General features: G+C 41.7%; 1 protein-coding gene across 6 annotated transcripts in view; it reads right to left on the bottom strand.

Annotated features, from left to right (window-relative positions):
- The window catches only part of CAMKK1 (calcium/calmodulin dependent protein kinase kinase 1), a 350786-nt gene that overhangs the window by 209894 nt on the left and 116446 nt on the right, over positions 1-24446 (bottom strand). For all 6 annotated transcript variants that reach the window (XR_011026205.1, XM_068268513.1, XM_068268512.1 and 3 more), the window contains one exon: positions 1495-1996. Coding sequence is in view for 5 of the 6 variants with exons in the window: in XM_068268513.1 (XP_068124614.1) it covers positions 1495-1890 (396 nt within the window). In the remaining variant the exon portion in view is untranslated. The remainder of the gene's footprint in view (positions 1-1494; positions 1997-24446) is intronic.

Genomic DNA, 24446 nt, shown 5'->3' with positions numbered 1-24446 from the left:
AAGGTCTTTCTGAGGAAAAAAATAATGTTTCCCCTTGTCCCCACAGAATCTAATTTCCTATTTGTAGTCCGTTTGAATCTGCGTGTCATTCTTAAGTTGCAGACTATCTGTACTATGTATAATACTTTAAATGTGCCCAGGTTGGTAGTGGTTGCTGTACGTGGCTCTTCCTGTTGGTTAATATTGGAAATTGGCACTTCCTGCTGATTTTGATTGGCCCAATTCCAAGTCACAAACAATTTGCATGAAATCTGCATGCATGTATTAGCATTGCATCGACCATCTCGACCAAAAAGCTCAAGCCCATTTCTTTTTCTGAATCACAAGTAAAGAAAGTTGTGCATGAGAGTTACGGTAAGCATTGCAGACCACTGCTGAAGCATGCACTGGTGAAATCAAATGGTTTCAAAATACATTTCCAAATGTAGTCTCACTTATCTTTTATTGAACAAGTATAAAAGCATGCATGAAAAAAAGGATGCTAGGAAAAAGGGGCCTGGCTGCATAACGAACTGACGCTGGTGGATAACGAAATCTAAATAATGATAAACATTGTTAACAAAATTGGTTGATAAGGAAAATATATTAAATATAGTAAATCGTTAAAAATCGATACGTACCATATTTTTGACTGTAAGACACTACGTGACCATAGGATGCACCTAGGTTTAGAGGACAAAATACAGGGGAAAAAAATATATATACACTAAACCTGGTGCATCCATGGTGAAGGGGCATCTTGTGGATTATGTCCCTTTGTACCTCATGCCGCCTTGTACATCTTGTGTCTCTCTGTGCACCTTGTGTCTGCATCTGCCCTTCTCTATGCCCCCTTGTATCCTCCCCTATGTCCCTGTGTCCTCCTCTGCATGGGCACAGTACAGGGCGTCCCCGACATTGCAGGGGGTTTGAGGTTTATATTAACAAGTGACTTTTCTCCCCATTTTTGGGGGAGAAAAAAGTAAGTCTTTAAAAAAAATACAGTAATTCATCAATACAGCTTAACCCAACCCTACTCTCACACAGAACCCTCCCCCGGTGGTGCCTAACCCTCCCCCCCAGTGGTACCTTACCCTAAACACCCCCCCCCCCCTAGTGTTGCCTAAACCTAACCAACACCTGGGCGGTGGCTAAGCCTAACCACTCCCCCTACAGGAACAATAATATCTTTGACAACATAAAATCTGTACATACAAATGAAATACTATAACAAAAACTATAACGTTGCAAGCTTCTAAAACGATAACATACTTCAAAAACGTTAATGTTCTAATGTTAATGATATTAATCGGGCGCCCTTTTTTCTGCTTTTTTTTTTGCTGTATTAACAATAACTGCAATAGAGTCTATGGCGGTGCCCTTTTCATCCACTATCCGCCGGTGCTCTTTTTTCCTGCTACTGTATAAAAGCAAAGTCAGAAAAAGTAATTGCTTTAAGTCACCAAATCATAAATTCCATACAACATAATACATAATGCAAGAGTTACCACTTACATCAGAGTCTGAAATGGAGACCCGATTTGACTCAATTGTTGGTCGTCGAACAATTCTTGGAGATATGTGTGAGGCAGGGCCTGTTGCATATGGACCATAAGCCTGGTTTTGAGAGGGAAGGCAACCACCTGTAGGCCTTTCCTGAAGAGAGAACTTTCTATTTGAAAGTGTAGGCCGAGATGAAGCTCTTTGGAAACAGCTCAAGTCCCTCTGGTCCTGGGAAGATAAAAATACATCCTCGCTGGTTTCAGAGCTCATCCCATTATTTTTCACATTGTACATATGTTCTGAGCCCAAGAAACTTGGCCCCTGTGTTTCTTCATCCACATCAATAGCAGCAACTCTCTCAGCAAGCTCTGTCTGAGTATCTTTATTTGGGCCAGAATCACAATCCATTGTGTCAGTGTGGGAAAATTCCAGCACAGTCTCTGGGGTGCAAGATTTGGTTTCCAAATCAACTATAGCAGATAGTTGTAATTAAGGCTTTTTGACCAAACAGTCTCTGTAATGGAAAAATAAAATACCTTTTACTATTGTCATCAGATAAATAAATGATAATAATAAATACACAATTAAATAAATAGCATATGTTTATTAATATTGTAGCATATTTATTTACCATAAAAAATGAACATTAATCACAATTACATATAAACAGGCAATACTTTGCTAACATAATCAGTCTGGTCAAGTTGGTACATTGAAATCTGGATGCTGGAAATGCTACTGTGGTATGTGCTAATTGTTCAAGTAGTTTATGTTGCCTTTCACAGCAGTCTGTGGCTGGAGGAGGCTACACCTGGGAAAATTTTGCTTTTTAGGAGCTTTTATATTTATTTAAGACCCCATCAAAACTCGTCTTTTCCATTAAAGGACAACTGAAGTGAGAGGGATATGGAGGCTGCCATCTTTATTTTATTTTAAACAATACCAGTTACCTGGTTCTCCGACTGGTCCTCTTCCTCTAATACGGTCAGCCATAGCCCCTGAACAAGCATGCAGTAGATCAGGTGTTTCTGATATTGTCAGATCAGACAAGATTAGCTGCATGCTTGTTCCAGGTGTTATTGAGACACTACTGCAGCAAAATAGATCAGCAGGGCTGCCAGACAGCTCAGTGTTCTCCCCCGGCTCTTATAGCTGGGTGCTTTGTGAGCACCCAGCTGTTATCAGCTCACCTCTTCCTATGCTGTAAGCAGAGTTGCACAAAGAAGCACCGGCCCTGCATTCTCTCATCTCGCCCCACCCGGCTACTTTTTCATGCCACCCGGCTGGAAAAAAAAAATCTGGGAAGAACTCTGCAACTGGTATTTTTTAACAGGAAATAAATGTAGCAGCCTTCATATCCCAATTGTTTCAGTTGCCTTTTAACCATTTTCACAGTAACAGACCATTAGTTCATTTTGATATTTGTAAGGCCCATAGATAGCAGAATATTAAGGTGGCCATACATTAGTTTTTTGTTTTTTTTTCCAATTTCCTTTTCAATTCTTCAGTTAGCTAAAACAACTGTCTGGTCACATGATCAAAAATTATAATGTTCAATAAATCAATAAAGTTCAGTCATGTCAATATGTGATTGGTTGGGTTGGAAAAAATTCAGTTTTTTCGCATTTTTCTTTTCTTCCAAAAAAACTGGTCAAACATGCTACCATTTCTTTCTATTTTTAGGCCTCTTTCACAGTGGGACGTTGCGTTTGATGCGACGTTAAAGTCACACAACGTGCCCCTAACGCAGCGCATGTAGGTTATGAAATTGGATGTTATTTTACACTGCGTTATGTGTCTCTTGGTGTGCAGTTTTCGTCACATACTGATGGAACGAAAATGACGCATGTGTTACATTTACAAAAAAAAAAAAACATTACTGAGCATGTGCACCACACAACGCAGGAAATGTATTGCTAAACGCACAGCATGCAGCACTTTCTAAATATTGCTACACGTTACACACAACGCAACGTGTGCACTGTGAATGTCGCACAGACTTTGTATTGCTGTGCGTTAGTCTGCGTTATAATTTTTTATAACATGCGACTTTAACGTCCCACTGTGAAAGAGGCCTTAAGGAAGAGTTGAAACGTGGAGCGATTGCACACAGTTTTCCCACAAGCAGAATCATACCAGATATAACAGCCCATGTTAATAGGTATGATCAATGAGATGCAAATATTTCTGAGTTAATGCAAATATGTTAATTTTTATGCAAATATATGCAGCTTGAAATTGGACCAATCAACTTAAACCTGGGTGAGGCTTGATTGGTCCATTTTCAAGCTGCATATATTTGCACAGATATTTACATAAATGTGCATGCAATTGGAAACATTTGCATCTCATTGATCATCCATACATGTGAATCAAGTGTGAAAACTCCATTACAAAGATTTTTTTGGTCAATGTACATGACTCATTTTGAAGAATTATAAACTGTAAATCAACCCATTCATTGCCACCTTTATCCACCAATAGACACAGACAGACACAGAACATTTATATTTTCTCCTTACTGACTCAAAGCACCAGAGCTGCAGCCACTAGGGTGCACTCTATAGGCAGTAGCAGTGTTAGGGAGTCTTGCCCAAGGTCACCTACTGAATAGATGCTGGCTTACTGAAAAGGAAGAGCCAAGATTCGAACCCAGCTCTCCTGTGTCAGAGGCAGAGCCCTTAAGCAGTACACTATTCACCCAATAGAGGCCTGCATCAGGTTGTGGTAGGGTACCAGTCTTCCATTACCCCTCTCCTACCACCAGGCAGCGCTGAAACACTGACACCATGCTCCAGGCCCTGATCATATGTCATATCATGTGATCGGAAGCCAGAAGACATGTCGGAAGTAGACCCGCGAGTCCTCTACCCACCACTAAAGTCATCATTTCTGTTTGGGCTTAAAGTTATTTGTAACTGCAATAAATCCATATAAATTAGCAATTGCATCAAAGTCAAGCCTATAATTAGCCTTAGGAACACTACTGTATATGATTTAATGAATAAAATTACAAATTTTTAAGATACTCAGAATTATATTATAATTAGAATCATAAGAAAAAAATTAGCCACTGTTTTCCCATCGCAAAATCATATTGTACCCAGATTTACATTCTTAAAGAGACTCTGTAACAATATTTTCAGCCTTATTTCTTCTATCCTATAAGTTCCGATATCTGTTCTAATGTGGTCTGGATTACTGCAGCCTTTTCTAGTTGCACTGTCTCTATAATATTTCTAATCTTCATTTCTTTGTCAAGCTTTGTCAACCCAGAGAGGAATGCACTGCCTCTGCTGTGATAGGGAAAAGTTATGCATGCCCCCTCCATGCCCTCTGCAGTCTCTGTGTGTGCTTTGTTTATCCTTCACAGACAGGTCTTTGCTCTCAATTTCAGCTTGTCTGAGGGGGGAGGGAGCTGCCCATGCTGAGAAACTGAGAATCCCTGACTGGAGTGCAGTAAATTCACTATGTAATAACCTTGTAGTATACTGTAACATGAGATTATATATATATATATATATATATATACATATATAGAGAGAGAGAGAGAGAGAGAGAGAGAGAGAGAGAGAGAGAGAGAGAGAGAGAGAGAGAGAGAGAGAGAGAGAGAGAGAGAGAGAGAGAGAGAGAGAGTGCGAGATATATATATATATATATATATATATATATATATGTTTTTTATTGTAAACACTGCCTAAAACTGGAGATTAAAAGCCAGGATCGCGGCGGGGAGCGGCGGAAACGGCAAAGAGGGATCCAAGAGATCACAGTGACTCGATTAGTATAACTTTTTATTGTACAAATCGGACAGTACAGATTCTCTTTAAGTTTACTACTGGGCAAGACAAATCACTGCACAATTTTTTCCCCTCTGTGAGGAGGATTATCACATGATCCCCCGAGTGCTCTGGGGAATAAGATGAATAACATCATAGCCAAGGCTAAACATCACTGGGAGGGCAGTTTTATATATCAATATAAAGCAATACAGAGATATAAGAAGCATTTATGATGCTAAAACCAGGATAATTAAGGTAGGGGCAGAGGGTATCCTGAATAATTTACTATATTTTACTATAAGTCATTACAGTTCCACTAACCCCACCATATTGCTAAAACGTCTTTATCCCTTCTTTCTTTCCCCAACATGCTCTTAGAGCTGGAACCAACTAGAGCGATTTTTTGAGCGTATAGGGAGCGGGTCTAAGCGCTCTGCCAATGTAAATGGATGGTGCAAATTCCACAAAAGTGATTGCGATTAGCAAAATCGCAAACGCAGGACATGCAGCATTTTGTTAGCGTTTGCGCTTCAATGTAAAGTATATAATCGCTGGCGTAATCGCTCATCAAAACCTGCACGGAGCGATTTTGATAGCGTTTTGAAGTTACTGCACACTGTAACAAATTTAAAATTAGTTGAAAGGACCAATCAGACTTTAAAACGCTAATCGCTACACAACCGCTAGCAAATTGATACACTTTTTAAAATCTCTCCTTAAAACGCTCAGGAAATCGCTCACATACTGCTCATACAAAACGCTAGCGATTGCGATAGCGTTTTGTAGTGGCTTCCAGGCCTAAAACCGAGTGCCTGATCCAATTTACTTTTTCTCCTAAGTTTTTCCCTAGGTATAAGTTTCATCTTCTGTTAAATAAAAATCAGCACTGTAATTGAAAAACTACCAAAAAGTAGGTGAAAAACTACTGTCAAAGTTATTCTGAGTATTTCCTTACTTGCTGTTGGCTTAAAAGGCATTTTAATGATAAAATGTTAAGTACCGCATTTTTCACTCTATAAGACACACTTTTTCTCCCTCAAAAGTGGGGAGGAAAAGTCTCTGCGTCTTATGGAGCGAATGCTGCATCTCTGTAAGTCCCGGCAGGTCAGCTGCATTTTATGCAGTGCGACTGTACCGTGTGCCGCCTGCAGAGGTGTGATACCAAGCCAGAGCTTAAACAACTAAAGCTCTATAAACAGGCTAATGCCTGACGCAGTCCTCCTCCTCCCCTCTGCCTCCCTGTTCTGATTTGAGAACGGAGATGAACGTGAGAGAAAGCAAAGGTTTGCTTTCTTAAAACAAAAAGTATTTGCAATAATTCAGGTTGGAGTTAGCTGAGATGTATCCCAGTGCATCACTGCTGAAATATGCAAATTAACCATGAGAGAGGGAGAGAAACTCTTCCTAATACCTGATGCAGCTCCCCTTCTCCCTTCTGCCTGCTCGTTCTCTTGAGAATGGAGGAGAGTGGCTCTTCCAGCAGCTCAAAGCTCCCCATCCTCCCCCAGAGACATCAGCTCGCAGTTCCCTCCTCCCCCGGAAAATCATGCAAGGAGCGGCCGGAATACAGTAACAAGCGCAGGTAATTTAGGAGCACATGCTACACAGCACTACCGCACATAGCATGTTGCCCTGTATTTAGCTTGCGCTGGTGACATTTACCTTGTGCTACAATAGCAGCGCAGCTTAATAAATCAGGCCCATAAGGTCTGTACATAGTTTAACATTAAAAAATTAGGTCAGCCATGGATATTAACAGTGACCAAATAATTGGAGTGGAAACTGGCAGCTTCCATCACTCAAGATCTCTGGTCTGTCCTTTTCTCTGCCTCCAGCACAGTTCTGGGCCTTTGTCATGTAGGCTGTATGACTAGGATATCATATATACAAGTTACTTTTCTCACACTTCTTATTTTCATTCTTAGGTTTATCATTTGAGTCAACTGCTATGGTTGACATAGAGGTTGCGAAAATATGTTAATATGCTGGACTAAACGTGACTCAAAATGAGAGGGACAAAACACCAAAAATAAATTGAACAGATCACTGCAAATATGGTGCTTCAGCTGAGAAGTCACAGCTGTTACTTGCATTGGAAACGCAGCAAATCTCCCTTGTCTTTACCTGGAGGTATTGTATAAGATTTCTGCCAGTCTCTGTGTTACATAACAAGGAAAAATAAGTCAGTGCAAGGGACAAAGATGGACTGCAAAACAGAGTTATTCCAAGCCAACAGTCAGGCTTTGCAGATGACTGGCTCACAGTGCTTTACATTATGCCGTTTGCTTCCCTGAATAAGCTTAATGTGTATTACAAGGGAAAAGTCACCCACTGTGTGATTCAAACAACCAAACAGAGCAATATACTGATACAATTTCTATTTTAATTTAATTTTATAATGACTTCAAATATCTCAGTTCTCTCCTGGCTCTCACAGTGTACACACACTTTTATATTCAATTAGATCTGTGATTTACCCATGCATAAGAAGATGAGACAATTAGTGGTCCTATAGTGAGCCTTTGAAAGTAAAGGCTTAGGTTACTGCAATTACTGTTTCCCAGCGTATCTCCTAGCACATTACAAACACAAATAAAAAATAAAGATTATCAAACATCTTAGTTTTTTTTTAAGTGTATCGTTCCACACCTTGTATTCTTACATAAATGCTGGCATGTCTTCAAAAACAAAGCAGGTGGTTTCAGCAGCGCCAAGGCTGGGTGCTGCTACAGCACTAATTCTATAGTGGGCACCCTGCCCAAGGGTAATTTGGGGTTCTGGCAATCACCGTAACTCGAATTACTTCTCCCTCAGAGCTGCTACAACTCAGAGGGGGAATAGTATTTAATGACGTCAGGATTTTGAGTGGCAGCAGGGTGAGCCGTCATTCGGCTCACCCTGCACCTAACTCACTGGCGGCGGAATGATACATACATCTTAAAAAATTAGGCTCCAGTGACCCCATGCAGATCCCTGATCATCAATCAACTCCCAATGATCGGCAAGATCCATGCTTCAACCACTGCACTGGTGTGAAGGCTGGGTAATGTAATGTATTTGTGGGTGTGCCAAGACTACACTACTGTACCATGACCCAGCAATGGCAAGGTAGGATACTGCTAAGCTCCTGAGAACCACATCTGTGCCTATCCCCATATCTGCAACATGGGAAATCTCTGGAACTCAAGGTGGGTGGCAATAAGGAGAGCAGCAAAGAACCAAAAATACCAGCAAAGGTCCAGCAAGGCCAGCAACATGGCTATTTTATTTGGCTGTTCATGCCACAAGCTTTAGAGAGAGTGTGCCAACTAAGCCATTTCAAGCATAAACGATAACATTCAGTCACACCTGGAGGTACTTTATCACCATACCGTGCAAGTCCGAAACCAGGCATACCAGTGGGATATCTTGCCTCCATCTTCCTTGTGCATAAAGTTAGTGACATGCAGTTTAGAATTTGTCAGAGTGCCTTGTCTCTAAGCCAAGCTTGCTCTACACGTCAGGCAAGAAATTATGTTAAAGCTGAGCTCAGTACAGAAAAAAAGCTTTAATGGATCTAAGGACAGTTTATTTGCATACTCAGCTGCTCAAGTGACACATACAAATAAAATTATGTTAGTTTTGCCTATACAGGGTATTTAATTTAAGCCAGTTATGCTCCAAGAGGACCGTGCAATTCAAATTTTGCATAAAACAAATTATGTCACATTGCAGCCCTGATTGACCTGAAAAGTTCTGTAATGTGATTCCACTACAAGCCCAAAAACACTGAACACATACAACATGTGAACAGGCAACAGGTTGGACTGGGGAGACACAGTAGATGTAGCTAAACCAGTTGTCCTCAAATATGTTCGGCATGCACTATTAGCTTTATCACTAGAATTACCGAGTTTTCTATTTCCTGTTGCAAGGCTAGAGGTGTTATTCACCCCTGCTGAGATGTTCACAGATCTTCAGGGTTGATTATCTTCAATCTATTGTTGTGCAAACCACCCATTACCTGTAAGGCTTTGCACATTTGAATTTGTGTACAAAGTACTGTGTGAGACTTGGAAACCTTCAGAAGTGCCTGCCCTATCTATACAAAATATCCCCCACATTAACTGACCTGCAAATTCACAATATATGGAAACACAAGTCTTTTATAAAGAATTGTGTGAAAATAGAATGAAAAGTTGCTGATACAATGACATGAATACAATGAAAACTTGCAGATTTTATTTAAGTATTTATATAGCGCCAACATATTACGCAGCACTGTACAGAGTATATTGTCTCGTCACTAACTGTCCCTCAGAGGGGCTCACAATCTAGTCCCTGTCATAATCATACAGTATGTCTATGTATGTATCATGTAGTGTATGTATCGTCATCTAGGGCCAATTTTATGGGGAAGCCAATTAACCTATCTCTATGTTTTTTGGATGTGGGAGGAAACCGGAGTGCCCAGAGGAAACCCACGCAGACACAAAACTCTGTTGCCGTTTCATGCAGCAAAATGCAATCAGAGGGCAATTGGCACTTTTGGCAGTGTTCCATTGACATGACAAATGATGACAGACTGAGGCATTCCATTGCCATGGCTTTGATGGCAGTATGGCAGATACTGTAATGCAATAAGGCTGGCTTTTCAAAACATATGAATGCTGCAGAGGTGGCCAAAAGGTGTGATGCTGTCCATGGCATTCATTTCAATTCTGTTTGTAAGAGCAATCATGTGTCCTGTTGGTGCCATTGTGGATTGCTGATCAGAAAACTTTCTGGTGCCAGTAATCAAAGAAGAAGAACGGGTGAAAACAGCCAAATTTGCTGCAATCTCCAACATCTGGACACGCTTCAAGAAGAACTGTGCTGAGAGTTTCACTCCAGGAGAACACATGACCATAGATGAACAACTGTTCCTTACCAAGGTTCGTTGTCCATTCACACAGTATATCGCAACCAAGCCAGACAAATTTGGGATCAAGTTCTGGATGGCCACGGATTTGGAGACCAAATATGTCTGCAATGCATCTCCTTACTTGGGAAAGGCCCCTAGTCGTCAGAAGGGAGAGAGGCTGGCAGAGAACGTGGTCATGAATCTGATGGAGCCATTTTTGGATGATGGGAGAAATGTCACGATAGACAATTTCTTTACTTCACTGTCACTGTCGCACAGACTGCTGCAGCGCAAAACAATGCTATTGGGCATGGTGAATAAAGTCCGGCGTGAACTTCCTCCGCTTGCAAAAGACACTGCACAGCGAGAGGTATTCTCCACATCAGTGCTTAGAAGTGGCAGTGTCTCCTTGACAATTTATGCACCTAAAAAAACAAGACTGTGTGTGTTCTAAGTTCCATGCACCAAGACGTGACGATCGGTGATGGCAGAAAGAGGAAACCCAACACGATAACAGACTATAACCACATGAAGGTATGTGAATGTGTGTATAATTTTACACCAGTGCTCAGTGGCATCGCTATCGCTATTTTGGGGGGCCCGTGCCCCCAACATTTTCTGGGGTGCCCCCAATCTATTTCCAGGGGTGTCCCGGCCTTGCTGTCCCCCCCCCCCTCCCCGGCCACTGCAGCTGTCCCCGCTGCAAGACAGCCAGCAGCGTTAGACCTCGATCAGCCGGCGACCAGTTAGAGCGGGTGCTAGCACCTAGCGGACACCGCTGATATGCGGAAGTGACATCACTTCTGCAGATTTGCGCCCAGCGCCCGCTCTAACTGGTCAGGTCGCCCACTGATCGAAGTCTGACGCTGCTGGCTGCGAGGTGAGGGGTCCCTGTCACTCACTATCTAACGGGGGGTCCCTGCTGTGCCTGCACTGTGTGCTGATCTACCTCCAGTGTGTACAGTGTAAGGTGTTACTCTGTGCCTTTACGGATTGTAAACCAGCTGTATTGTATGCTGGTCCCTGCTACATTCAGTATGTACAGTATTAGCTGTAAAGCCTGGTACACACATACAATTTTGATTAGCCAATTTTAGCTCTGTTCATCAAATTCATTGTCTGTTGGCCCACTTACTGCATGGGGGTGGTAAAATTGGTCAGTGATTGACCAATCAAAATTGTATGTGCGTATACATCTTTGATCTATGCCTATACTGATTGTAAATTATCTAAATAAAGGACAGGGGGCTCCATCCAATATTTCGATGGGCAGGCCCGTTATCTGTAGCTTACACCACTGCTGGCCACGCCCACTCACTGCATGACCACACCCAATTTTTGTTGCGACCGCACAGGTGCCCCCGATCTCCAAGGACCCAAGGAACGCCCCTGCCAGTGCTACAATGTTTTCTGATGTGTACTATACAGGCCTATAGAAAAAAAGCACATATACTCATGACTCTCTCCCTCTCTGCTTTTACAGTGTGGTGTAGACGTGTTGGACCAAATGGCACGGATGTATTCCGTAAGACAGCAACACGCAGGTGGCCGGTAGCAGTTTTTTTACAATATGCTGGACCTGGCGGCGGTGAATGCCTACATTTTGTACAAGGCATGTACAGGGTGGACAGGAAAAAGAAGAGATTGTTTCTTAGTCTTCTAGCTAAGGAACTCCGTTGCCGATTCATGCAGCACAAAGGCGGGCTGCTGAAGCGGTTGCAGCTGCTGTGCCAGGGACTGTACAGAAAACACAGAGCAAGGTGCAAGAGAGCTGCAACAGGAATCGCAGCAGGTTTACCTGCTCACACAAAGAACAGAATTCTCTGGTTGTGGGGGATGGGAGGTGGGCACATAGAGTAACTCAGATCCAAGGTGATTTAGTTCAAGTAAACAAATGTAAATGTGGGTGTTTTCAGAACAAAAGAAAAAGAACAATGGAGTTGATAGCATGTTAAAAAAAACTCAGCAGGGGTGCTAGGAGGTGTGAGGTCAAGGGAATTTACGCAGATCTGCGCAGCCCTGGTAAATCTAGTGTTATGAGAAGTGTGTGCAACAGGGAACAGTGAAAGCGGAACCAGTAGAGGGACTAACTGGGAGACCAGAATGATGGTAGAATTGGTGAGAAACCAGTGTGGCAGCAGCACCAGCACTGGGGGAGTAAACCTTTCCTCTGTTTATAGCGTGGTCAACCATTTTTACCTGTGCTTTCATGTCAAAATGAAGGTGGCAGGGAGCTCTGTTGATTTTTGATTTTTTTATACACGTCTCTACAGTACCAAATCTCTTTGAAAACAAAGTATGGTAGATAAATGTATACTTAGATGAGAGTCTTTCATGCTCTATATATTATTGCTTCCTTGCACAGTTCAGCACCCTGAACACAATTCCATAACTTGTTTTATTTTAAACAACTTGTCTAAATCAAATAAATTGGCTGAGCTGGTAGTTGTGTTTATTTACCGTACATCTGTGAATATTTGAACATGTGTAAAGTAGGAACTCCGGTTATTGCTACACAGCCAGCAAGTTTTATTTGCTACCATTTGTCTGTTAGTGTGTCAAGTTTGCATCTGTCTGACCTACTCCTGTATTTCCTTTGCAAAAACAACAGTGTTACTGGTGTGCTAACACACTGTACATCCCACCTGCAGTCTGTTAACCATCATCCATGCATCTGGCTGTATATCTTAGGTTCAGTGGTCAGTGATGGCATGAAGGTTTTGAAAGTGAGCTGGCATGAAGGTTTTGAAAGTGAGCTGGCACAAGGTTCTACTTGTCTGCAAGAAGGTTATATATTCCAGGCGGAACTGATCTGTTTGTTCCTTCAGTGTTTTCTCTTCTGTTTATTGTCATCTTATTTAACACACTAGTCCTGCTCCTGAAACTCAGTCCGCACTCTGTATCTTCCTGCTCTCTGAAACTCATTTTACATTTCTCTTTGATCCCCTCCGCATCTTGCATCCCATGAACTCTTCTTATTTGTAAAAATCACACTCTCCTCCCCTTAGCAGGCCTCTAACAACATTTTTTTTAATCTTTTTCGCGTACGTTAAAAAAGGGCGCCGGGAAAAAAGGGCGCACAGTTTTAAACGATAAGCATGAATAACGTTAAAAAAAAATTGTGCTATATTTCGTTTAAAAATAATGTTTTATAAAGTTATAAATCATTAAATAATGTGTATGAAATCGGCAATTGTAAAAACGTTAATCTTCCCTGTTTAAAAAGTGAAATTTATAATAACGTTTTATAAAACATTAATAAGAATGTTACTAAAGCTATACCAAACCCTACTCTCACACAGAACCCTCCCTGTACCTACCCCTAACCCCTAGACCCCCCTGGTGGTGCCTAAACCTAAGACCCCCCTGGTGGTGCCTAAACCTAAGACCCCCCTGGTGGTGCCTAAACCTAAGACCCCCTGGTGGTGCCTAACCCTAAGACCCTCCTGGTGGTGCCTAAACCTAAGAACCCCCTGGTGGTGCCTAAACCTAAGACCCCCCTGGTTGTGCCTAAACCTAAGACCCCCCTGGTTGTGCCTAAACCTAAGACCCCCCTGGTGGTGCCTAACCCTAAGACCCTCCTGGTGGTGCCTAAACCTAAGACCCCCCTGGTGGTGCCTAAACCTAAGACCCCCTATGATAAGCATTAATAACGTTTCAAAAAATATTGTGCGGTTTTTCGTTTAAAGTAATGTTTTAAAAAATATTGTACTGTTTTTCGTTTAAAAATAATGTGTAAAAAATTATAAATCATTAAATAATGTGTAATCATGAGAAGCAGTTATAAAACATTAAAAGTCTCTGGGCGCCGCTTTTAAAACGTTATTTTTCTCCGGCGCCCTTTTCTCCTGTTGGGCGCCCATTAAACGATATTTATTATGGGAGTGAATGGCGGCGCCCTTTTTGTCCACCTGCCTCATGCGCCCAAATTTCCTGCTTCCATCTTTTTCTATGTCCCCCTTGCTGCTGGAGATATATCATCAAAGCCTCTCTTGCTCTGCCACCTCCTAGCCCCTTCTCTATATATATTCCCAGTTATATAACAAAACATCCCTGGAGCTACTAACACCGGTACCCTAAATACCTATCTGCATAATTCTGTTCAGTTTCCCTCCACCTTTATCTAGGGCCCTTTGGAACACACACACATACTCAGGGCTAGATTTCTTGAAAAGCCACACAGGCCTGGGTCTTGGGCACCTGGACATGAAATAGGGGTTTCTACTTAGAAAGGCTGAAAATGGTGAGCAAAACAGGAAAGGGAAAGCTGACATACAAGAGAGTGGTCTATGAAAGATAAAGGCAGCAGTATGTTATGCATGGAAGACCTCCCTTCTGGAGTAGATTTGAAAAGTATTAGGCCAATAAGGTAGACAGTGAGAAATGAGCAGTAAGTCTCACATAGAGCTCTCCCCAGGACCTGATTCATTAAAGCAAGTAGTTCTATACTCAAAAGCAACCTCCCACACATCAAGGCAACCTATGAAGAACATTAGGAACTCTGAATACACTTTTCATGTTGGTGCTGCATTTTCATGATGTGGAAGCACACAGTGTTCCCAAATAAACTTTGGTATCTTTATACCTTTTACTTTTTTCTGTTCACATGACTTAGCCAATGGTTAAAAATGGTGACTTGGCGTGGGGTAACGCAGGTTTTTAATTTTATTTATTTGTTTGATCCTTTATCAATTTCACATGAAGCTTAGACACACAAACTGCCTTTTAAGACACTAATTGCAGCTGAAACCACTGAGCAAAATGATCTAATTTGTTTTGAAAAACAAAACACGCATAGAATCTCCATGGCTCTATAAGCATGCATTATTGATTATTACTACTCCCACACTGGCTTTCAATACTTCTTTGCTGTTTTGTTGTTCTGTTTAAACATTCCACTTTGAAATGCACAAAACCTTCATCTACAACTCCAGACAAAAACACTGAACCGTAGAAAATGATTCATAAAAAGACACAGATGAATGAACTGTGTATTTTGTGAGTGTGTATATGTACCATGTTCAGTAGTACATGACAATTCTTGACAGCGTTGTACATCTATAGTTCCGATTTTTTACTTCATGCTGTACCCAGAGTGAGCTGTCCCCCACAGCTCTCTCGCAAGAAAGTAAGTTATATCCCTCTCTTGATTTCAGTGTTAAACAGGGTCCCACCCAGGCATAAAACAGTGGAATATAGGACACCCTGTCTTTCCATCACAGACGTCTGCATAACGCTGGTTCCGCCACTAAACTTTACAGAACACATGACCCAGTGGTGGTAAAAATATACAGGCACCGAGATAAACTGAGCTGGACCACCCACTAAAACAGGTGTGCCAAGATTACATTGCTGGTTGCAATATGAGCTCTGGTCATCTTGATACCAGGAATTGTGGTACTGCTTTCCTACTCAGCTGCAGCATTATACTTTTACCCTACATGAGTATTTAGAATTTTTAGAGTATTTTAATGGTTTTAGATCGTTCAAGAGTTTAAATAGTTACTGAAGCTTAGTGCAAGGAGGGTGCTACTATGAAGAGGTTTTTAAAGGGAAAGCTAGAAAGAGACACAGTTCAGATTAGGAATGAGGAGTTGTTTAGGGTTGGCCATGAGGGGCGAAATAGGAGCAGGCATTGGCAGAGAAACAATAAGGGATGGCATTGAGGGAAGGATGTCAGACCTGGAGGTTGCATACAATTTTACAATAGAACACTGGAAACCAGCAATGAAGTAGCCTGCTGCAGAATCCGAAAAACATTGTGATTCTACTGTATTTGGCATTTATTGTTGTTCACAGGTACCGTATTCAGAGGTGGATAGAGCAGGCTTTCTCAACTCATTCCTCAACTACCCCCAACAGTGCATGTTTTGTAGAAAACCACAAACATTCGCAGGTGAGTGTTCATTACCTACCTCTGTGGATTTCCACAAAACATGCACTGTTGGGGGTAGTTGAGGACTGATCCTGGGGTAGAGAATGGGGAGACTGCACTTTGAAAACATTCAGGCCCCTATACAATTCACCTTTTCTCCATTGTTTTCTCCAAGATGATATTTTCACAATTGTCAATAAAATGCCTTTTAAGCCTCTAGCAAGCAAGAAAATAAACACAATTTTGATAGTAATTTTTGTACTACTTTTGGTACTTTTTCAATTGTGAGATGCTAAAAAATAATTAAGTGTCTGAAACCATGGGGTATGTCAAGCCTTGCCCACTCATATACCATGCATTTCAACCTATCTTGCACTTTCTCATTCAACCATCACCCGAGTTGTTTAGCCACCCTCCTAACTTTCAGCATCCAGTGTCTGCCTGTCTTATATGTTCCTACATTCCGACCTGCGCTGTGTCTAATGGACAATTACATTTTCACTTTCCTACAAAGAAAAGCATATTAATGAATCTTCATAGGAGGCTATCTCTGCATTATTCGTCAAGCACATGTAAATAATTTATTTTCAAACTCATATAGAGCTAGAACAGAATTTTTTTTTACCAGTCAGTTCATTCCTTCTTCCTCATAGAGGCCAGTATTAAATGAAAGCTAGTTAACCCGCTAGTATGTTTTTGAGACAGAAGTCCACACAAACACTAGAATAGCACCCATGCTTTATTCAGACAGAAACCTGTGGTATTTGAAAAACACCCTAGAGCTACAAGCAGGGCTTAGGAGTCGGAAGACTCGGAACAATTTGGGGTACTTGGAGTCGGAGTCAATGGTTTCAATAAACTGAGGAGTTGGAGTCGGATGATTTTTGTATCAAATCCACAGCCTTGGTAAGAATTAGATTAAGGAGTTGGAGTCGAGGTCGGAGCAATTTTGGGTACCTGGAGTCAGAGGTTTCATAAACTGAGGAGTTGGAGTCAAATGATTTCTGTACCAACTCCACAGCACTGGTTACAAGCCATGAATACTAACCACTTAGCTACCACATAGCCCAGAGATAGATCTACTTTACTGTACCACAACAAGCAATTACTAGATATTACACTTTATTTAGACTCCAATTATGTTATGGAAACAGGACTATCCAAAGGGAACATTTACATTCTGACCACCAACACAAGACCCCATAAAAGCCTATTCAGAAGCAAAAATTCATTATGGCATCTTTATAGTGGGATAGGTTTTTCCCAGCTTGTATTTCCCCATCTAGAGCTTTTACTATGCACTACTCAAATTACATAAATACACATCATCATGGAACACATCAAGCGGATCTATTTCACCATTTCCGAGAATACAATGTAATAAAAGTTATCATGAATAGTAAATTATGTCTACATATACCTATTTCCACTTTACAGTGGGCTGTACTTAGTATAATAGAAACAGACAGAATGAGAATTGTAAAATGCAGAAAGACATTATCCGTAATCATATCAGCTATAGCTGGGAAAAGTATTACACAGATTTTTCCTCACCTTCAACACAAAAGCAATTTTTGGATAACTGCTAAATTTCATCTAAGATCCAAGCAAATAGAAACTGAAAAAAAATCTTTGAAACACTGGAGATTTTGAAATGTTAAAGTCATACATTTAACTTAAACCTCTTTGTAAGTGATGATAAAATAAGCAGGTGCCAGGGGAAGTAACTTACCTGCTTGCCTGTAAATAAATATTATTGAAAAAAACTCTTTCCCCATAGGCCAAAGCACTGTGAGGTTTTTTTTTGGCCTAAGTGTTTCTGAAGCTCTGCGACCATCCCCAACCTCTGCTACCTTAGGTTGCCCCCCAGGTTAGTAGTTGTGGCCTAATATGGGGAAGTAACTCACCTGCTCGCTTGTAGATAGATATTATTGCATAACCCCACTACACCATCAGCAAAATCGTCATGGCGGTGTTTGCCCTAATTGTTTCTGATCTCTGTGGTCACACTCACCTGCTTGGCTGTGGCACGGCCCCAGCTCTGCAGCCTCCTGTTAGGCCACTACTACGTACCTTGGAGGCAAAAGAAGTGGAGGATGGTCACTGAGCTTTAGAAACACTTTGGGCGAAAAAGAAACACAACAGCGGTTTTGCCTATAGGGACGGAGTCCCTGAAGAAGACTAAATATGGTTCTTGACAGCTTAACGCCTGTAGCTCCGACACTCTTCTGGCAGATGTTATTGCCACTGCAGTTTTCAGCATGAGGCAAGAACAAGATAAAAAAAAAGACATGGGACATTAGGGAGGCTCTAAATTTATAATGAATGTCCTGTGAGGTAATGGTGGCGGGGCCATTACCCATTTGTGCTGCCATAGAAGCATAAAGAAAGTTAAATATCAGGTGTGCAAGTGGCTGACTCAGTCCTGACTGTCATACTTCAATGAATGTGTCATTGAGCAAAAACAATAAAACAGTTAAAACTTAAAAAAGTAGATTTAAAGAGACACTGTAACATCAAAAAGATCCCCTGGGGGGTACTCACCTCGGGTGGGGGAAGCCTCCGGATCCTAATGAGGCTTCCCACACCGTCCTCTGTCCCACGGGGGTCTCGCTGCAGCCCTCCGAACAGCCGGCGACTGTGCCGACTGTCAGTTCAATATTTACCTTTGCTGGCTCCAGCGGGGGCGCTGTGGCGACTTTCGGCACGGAAATAGACGGAAATACCCGATCTCCGTCGGGTCCGCTCTACTGCGCAGGCGCCGGAAACTTGCGCCTGTGCAGTAGAGCAGACCCGATGGAGATCGGGTATTTCCGCCTACTTCGGCGCCGACAGCCGTCAGAGCGCCTGCGCAGGAGCCAGGAAGGTAAATATTACGTCACCGCTGCACGGAGGGCTACAGTGAGACCCCTGACGGATGGAGGACGGCGTGGGAAGCCTCATTAGGATCCGGAGGCTTCCCCCACCCGAGGTGAGTACCCCCCAGGGGCCGTTTTGTCGTTACAGTTCCTCTTTAAACATTAAATAAAACTGTGGAACATCTTAAAAAGTCATTTTTAGGAGAAGGAAGATAGATACAATAGTTTATTTCATTAGTTTATTTTTGCCTCGGCTGTCCTTTAAAAGGTTTACAAACTTTCAAGTGATACAGAAGCAGTACACAAATGGAGCAGCTTATTATGCATATGTTCAGCTTTGCAGTATAATAAATCATGGGAATCAGATTCCATAGCCTGCAATGACTATCTGCCCCCACAATTCGGTTTTATTAGTCAAGTCTTTTTCCGTCAATCAAATCATCCAAAACACAGAAGCTGTGCAGGCACAGTAGGTGTTCTTATACACCTCTGATATTTCTGCAATCCTAAAGTTCTTAATGCTAAAATTATACATAAAAAAAAATTACACAAAGAAGCATGTTTGTGATGTTATATATTATATACAGCAGATAATCCTGACGTTACCATCTCTGCTTCATATATTCAAGTACTTGAAATATACTTCATTTGTAATTCAGCAAGACTTCACAGAAGCCTCTGTTTATGGTACAACTACGGTATTTAATGTTACGTACGCTTGAGTTGTTCTGTCTTTACAAGATATTATATCGGCCTTTAAAAAAACCTGTGGAGAAAGGAATATAGAATGTGTGATAGTTTTGTGCTAAAGACTGATGTCTGTGTAGCAGTGCCCAGTTCTTTGCTTGTGCAACTCCTGCAATTGTCTTTGTTGAATTTAGGTGATTGTTTTAATATTCACCTCTGTGGAGTACCGGTACTTCCCAATTCTCATGCTCCCCCCATCCTCCAAGTACAACACCTGCTGCTCTGCAGAGGGCTTAGTAAGGATGTCTGTAGTCAATGAGATGCAAATAATTCAGAGCTGATGAGGGATTATGTAAATTCTGTATGCAAATGTATGCAGTTTGAAAATGGACCAATCTCATTACACCTTGGTAGATTTGATACACAACTTGCATAATCCTGCATCAACTCAGAATTATTTACATCCCATTGACCATCCCTACTGGCAAACTGTCACAGGCAAGCAATAAAGATTCATGTATAAATCTGAAGTATGTGCGTAGCCTTAAAGCAGATCTAAACTGAGTACTTCCTCTCTGCTCTAAAAGAGGAGCAACAACATAATAACCTTTACACAAAAACATTTATTTGTTACAGCCCACAAAACTCCTACTGAGATTCTGCAGAGTGGTTACTTCCTGGTTTCATGGGAGCACAGAAGTGGTTAACCTCCTGTGTTTACATAAAGCACGGCTGAATGGCACAAACTTCAGCCACAGATCAGACAGAGATGACAGCTCAAATTACAGTGGTGCATTACTTCCAGATAAAGGAGAATTAGACAGGCTGCCATCTCTAAATACACACAGGGTGTTTTTTTTTTGTTTCTTCCTTCTGTCTTGTGGAAGGGCCCATGCACTATAAGCATCACGGCATCAGCCCTACGCTGCCTCAGCTTGACCTGTGTGTAGACAACACATTATTGATGATTCACTGTGACAAAACAGACTGCCACTATAATTCATGGTGAAGAGGAGGGGCTCTCCACCGCAAGGTTAGAAGATTATATTTTTTTTTGTCTCAATAAATCTTTATTAAGTTTTAACAGTAGAAAGAGAAAATACAAAACAGGCAATTTAAGTCTAGCGGCTTAAGTGTGTGCATATAAAACAGAGTAATTTTTTCATTAAGCTAGCTCTACAGCACAGTAAACAGCAATAAGCAAAGGCCAACATTGTACATAAAGGTGCAGGTAACGTACTAATTTAAGAAATGTGTTTGACTTAGTTAGCTCTTAATTGAGGGTGAGCTCCAAACGTGGTGGCAATAAAAACGTATATACTAAAATAACAACTAAAGGAGGGAGATTAGAGAGGCTATTTGCAGAGGCTAGTAGGGGAGGCGAAGAGAGGGGGGAGGGGGGAAAATATGCTAGTCTTCGAGTATGGTCGACTGGGGGGGGACATTAATGGCTAGTTAACAGATTATATTAACTCGTTATGCCAAATACAATTTTGCCTTTTTAAAAGGCATTTGAAAATACTCTGCCTAATGTGAGCAGGAAGTTACTTCCACTGCATTACTTCAGGTTCCTTTATGACCCTGAGAAGCCAGACAAACTTTCAGGGCCGCTGGTTCACAGCATGCCTGTAGTGCATTTATTTTACTGAGCCGTATAATCCACCTCCTTACACACACACGGACAAATATATTGACTGGACTGCTGCTTTAAATGTGAAGGTTGCGCAAATAAAACCTGCCGTGACGTACTTTATTACACGGTGGTTTGCTTAAATTAGAATTGTAACTTTTTTTTATTGTGCATTGCATACACGGGTTTGCATTTTATGCATATACAGTATGACTGCACATTTATTATTTACCAATCTGTTATTAATTGAGGTTTATGGTATGGATGGTTACATTCATGCTGACTAAACTGACTAAGTACTCTGTGGGAAGTATTATTGCCCAGGGCTTGTTTCACAGCACTGTACTGCACTGTGCCAATTTTCCTACTAGCTTTTCAAATGAAACTCTGCTAGCTTAACCGTCACAGCTCACTGAGCTCTGTCTACTATTGCTCGACTAGGATTTGCTCCTTTTTATAATTATTCCACATTTTCAACTAGTTTTTATGCATCGTTCTCTAAATATTCTGTTACATTCAAAGTCATTCATTTCCTATGCAAATTAAGATGATAACCTTATTATATAATCTTTGCCATAATTCATCAGAACCATTTTCAGAGAAAGAATAGATTATTACTGTATTGTCTCCACTTCAGATTGTTGAAATATGAAAGGATCTGTTAAGCTTAAGAATTGCAAATATGATCCACAATTACCAGTATTTCTGGAATAGCATAATACCTATTGTCACTGAAAAGGTTTTAAGGACCAGTTCAGCCTGACATTTTTTAATGCACGTCCTGGTAATTTTACAGTAATTAGCAATGCACAGTCTTGTGCAACATCCAGGCTAATAAACAGATATGGAAGCATTATTGTTCAATCTCCTACCTGATCAGGCACCTCCATTACTGTGAACCCATGCTATGCATTTGGGTGAACACAACTTGCCTAATCTCCATACTCCATCCATTGACTGAGCATTACCCGGTACTCCTACTGTGCTGCGTGATCTGGTTTTTCTTGTATTCTTGAATTGTCTTATTGCTGTATGTCACCCCTAAATATTGTCTGTAACCTAAACTAATGTCCAGCGCTGCGTAATATGTTGGCGCTTTACAAATACAATAAATAAATAAAATAAATCTTTTGTATGTCCCTCACCAATCATTCCCTTGATCTCTCCTGCAACCGTCTGCATTCAAATTATATGACCTGTTACCTACAGTGTACATTCCCCCTGTCCTACCTCAGCTACAATATGTGCAACTTTCCTCTATCCTGCTAATCCCCTCACCCCCCCCCCCCCCTCCTCCCCGTGTTGCAGGCACCTCTTCTGTCCTGCTACCTCCATGCCACATTCTCCAACTGTATCCTGCTACCTACAAACATTCCTTATCTGTCCTACAACCCCCACTATGTGGTATTCTCTTCTGTGCTGCTATCTGTTCCTCTCCTTTGTTCTGCTACCATAAACATACAACCCTTCTTTATTCCCACTCATATCACTGTGCACTACTACTTCTGACTCTGCTTTGTCTTGCTACTCCACCTGTGCATTCACCTCCTCTGCCTTGCTACCTACACGTATGTGTCATTCCCAGTATGTAACCATACATTATACTTCTGCCCTTCATCTTCTACCATCCCAAAAAAGTGGCCTCCCTGGCTCTGTCACCTGTCCTACCCACACCCATCTTACAACCTGCATGGCATCCAATGAGCACCACTTTGCTAGCCTGCTTTGAAAGACCATTTTGATCCTGTGTTTTATGGCCCCCCCCCCAACAACTCTGGCCTCCCTACAGTGGCAGCTCCCCTATAGTTATGCCCTTTGTGCAATCAAATAACATATAGGATAGGAGACAAATACAAATTTCACTGGGAAAATGTACACTGCAGCCATTCTTACACTGTTTATGGCAGGATTCTCAAACGTTGCACAGTTGGTCACTGGGTGACTGGTATTAATATTCAGAAAAGTGGGGAAGGGGGATATTTAATTGCTGCCATTGCTTACACTGTTAATGGCACAAGCCTCAAACCTGGTACAGTTGGTCATTGGGTGACTGGGGTTCAAATTCAGAAAAGGGGTGGAGCCACAAACTGTCAATTAGATTTTTTTTTATTTCAATGCAAATTATTGATGCCAAAGACCGCAAAGCTCACAAACTAGGTCATCGAGTAATTAATTGTGTGTTAGGGTTAGAAAAATGAGCGGAGCCAACACCAGCCATATACATACCTGGGCAACACTAGGCATCAGTTAGTCCTATATAATAGAACCCTAACTGTCCCTGCGTCATCCTCCTATCCCTGTGTCCATGGTTTTTGGCTACTGTGCATGTGTAGTCATTGAGACAGGAGGAGGAGGACAGGGCCAGGGGCGGTGGACAGGTGCCCGTGCATGTGCACTGACATGCGGCGGTGAGAGAGAGACCTAGAACCCATTTTTAAATGGGCTTAGGTCTACTAGTATGAAATAAACCTGAAGCAAATTATCATGGGAGAATCAAGCCAGTCTTTGAATATTAAACTATTCTTGCTTGAGCCGTTATGGTAGCCATACATCTAGTAATTTGGCTATGCGATGGACTATTCGATTCAATTATTTTATTGAATCGAGAGAATGGGGTGTGTGTTCCAGAATTCCCAGTCGATGAAAAGTAGCTGATTTCATGTTGAATTGACCTGCTTAGTCGATCGAGCAGGATGCAAGTGAGGCCTGCAGTTCTTTAGATGTTGTCCTGGGGTCTTTTGTGGCCTCTCAGATGAGTTTTCTCTGCGCTCTTGTGGTCATTTTGGTCGGCCGGCCACTCCTGGGAAGGTTCTTCACTGTTTCATGTTTTTGCCATTTGTGGATAATGGCTCTCACTGTGGTTTGCTGGAGACCCAAAGCTTTAGAAATGGCTTTATAACCTTTACCAGACTGATAGATCTCAAATACTTTTGTTCTCATTTGTTCCTGAATTTCTTTGGATCTTGGCATGATGTCTAGCTTTTGAGGCGCATTTGGTCTACTTCTCTGTGTCAGATAGCTCCTATTTAAAGGGAACCAGAGAGGAACGGGGGGGTGAAAAAAGAAAAAGATTTTATACATACCTGGGGCTTCTTCCAGCCCCATAAGCCTGAATCGCTCCCACGCCGCCGTCCTCAGCTTCCTGGATTCGCCGGTACCGGGCCCGTCACTTCCGGCGGACGTGGCCAATTGTCCGCATCACAGGGGCTCCCTCCATACCCATACGCATGCGGCTGCGCAGTAGGCAGCC

Source organism: Hyperolius riggenbachi, chromosome 2, assembly GCF_040937935.1.
Source record: "Hyperolius riggenbachi isolate aHypRig1 chromosome 2, aHypRig1.pri, whole genome shotgun sequence".
NCBI lineage: Eukaryota > Metazoa > Chordata > Amphibia > Anura > Hyperoliidae > Hyperolius > Hyperolius riggenbachi.
This window is presented reverse-complemented; position numbering and strand designations above follow the sequence as displayed.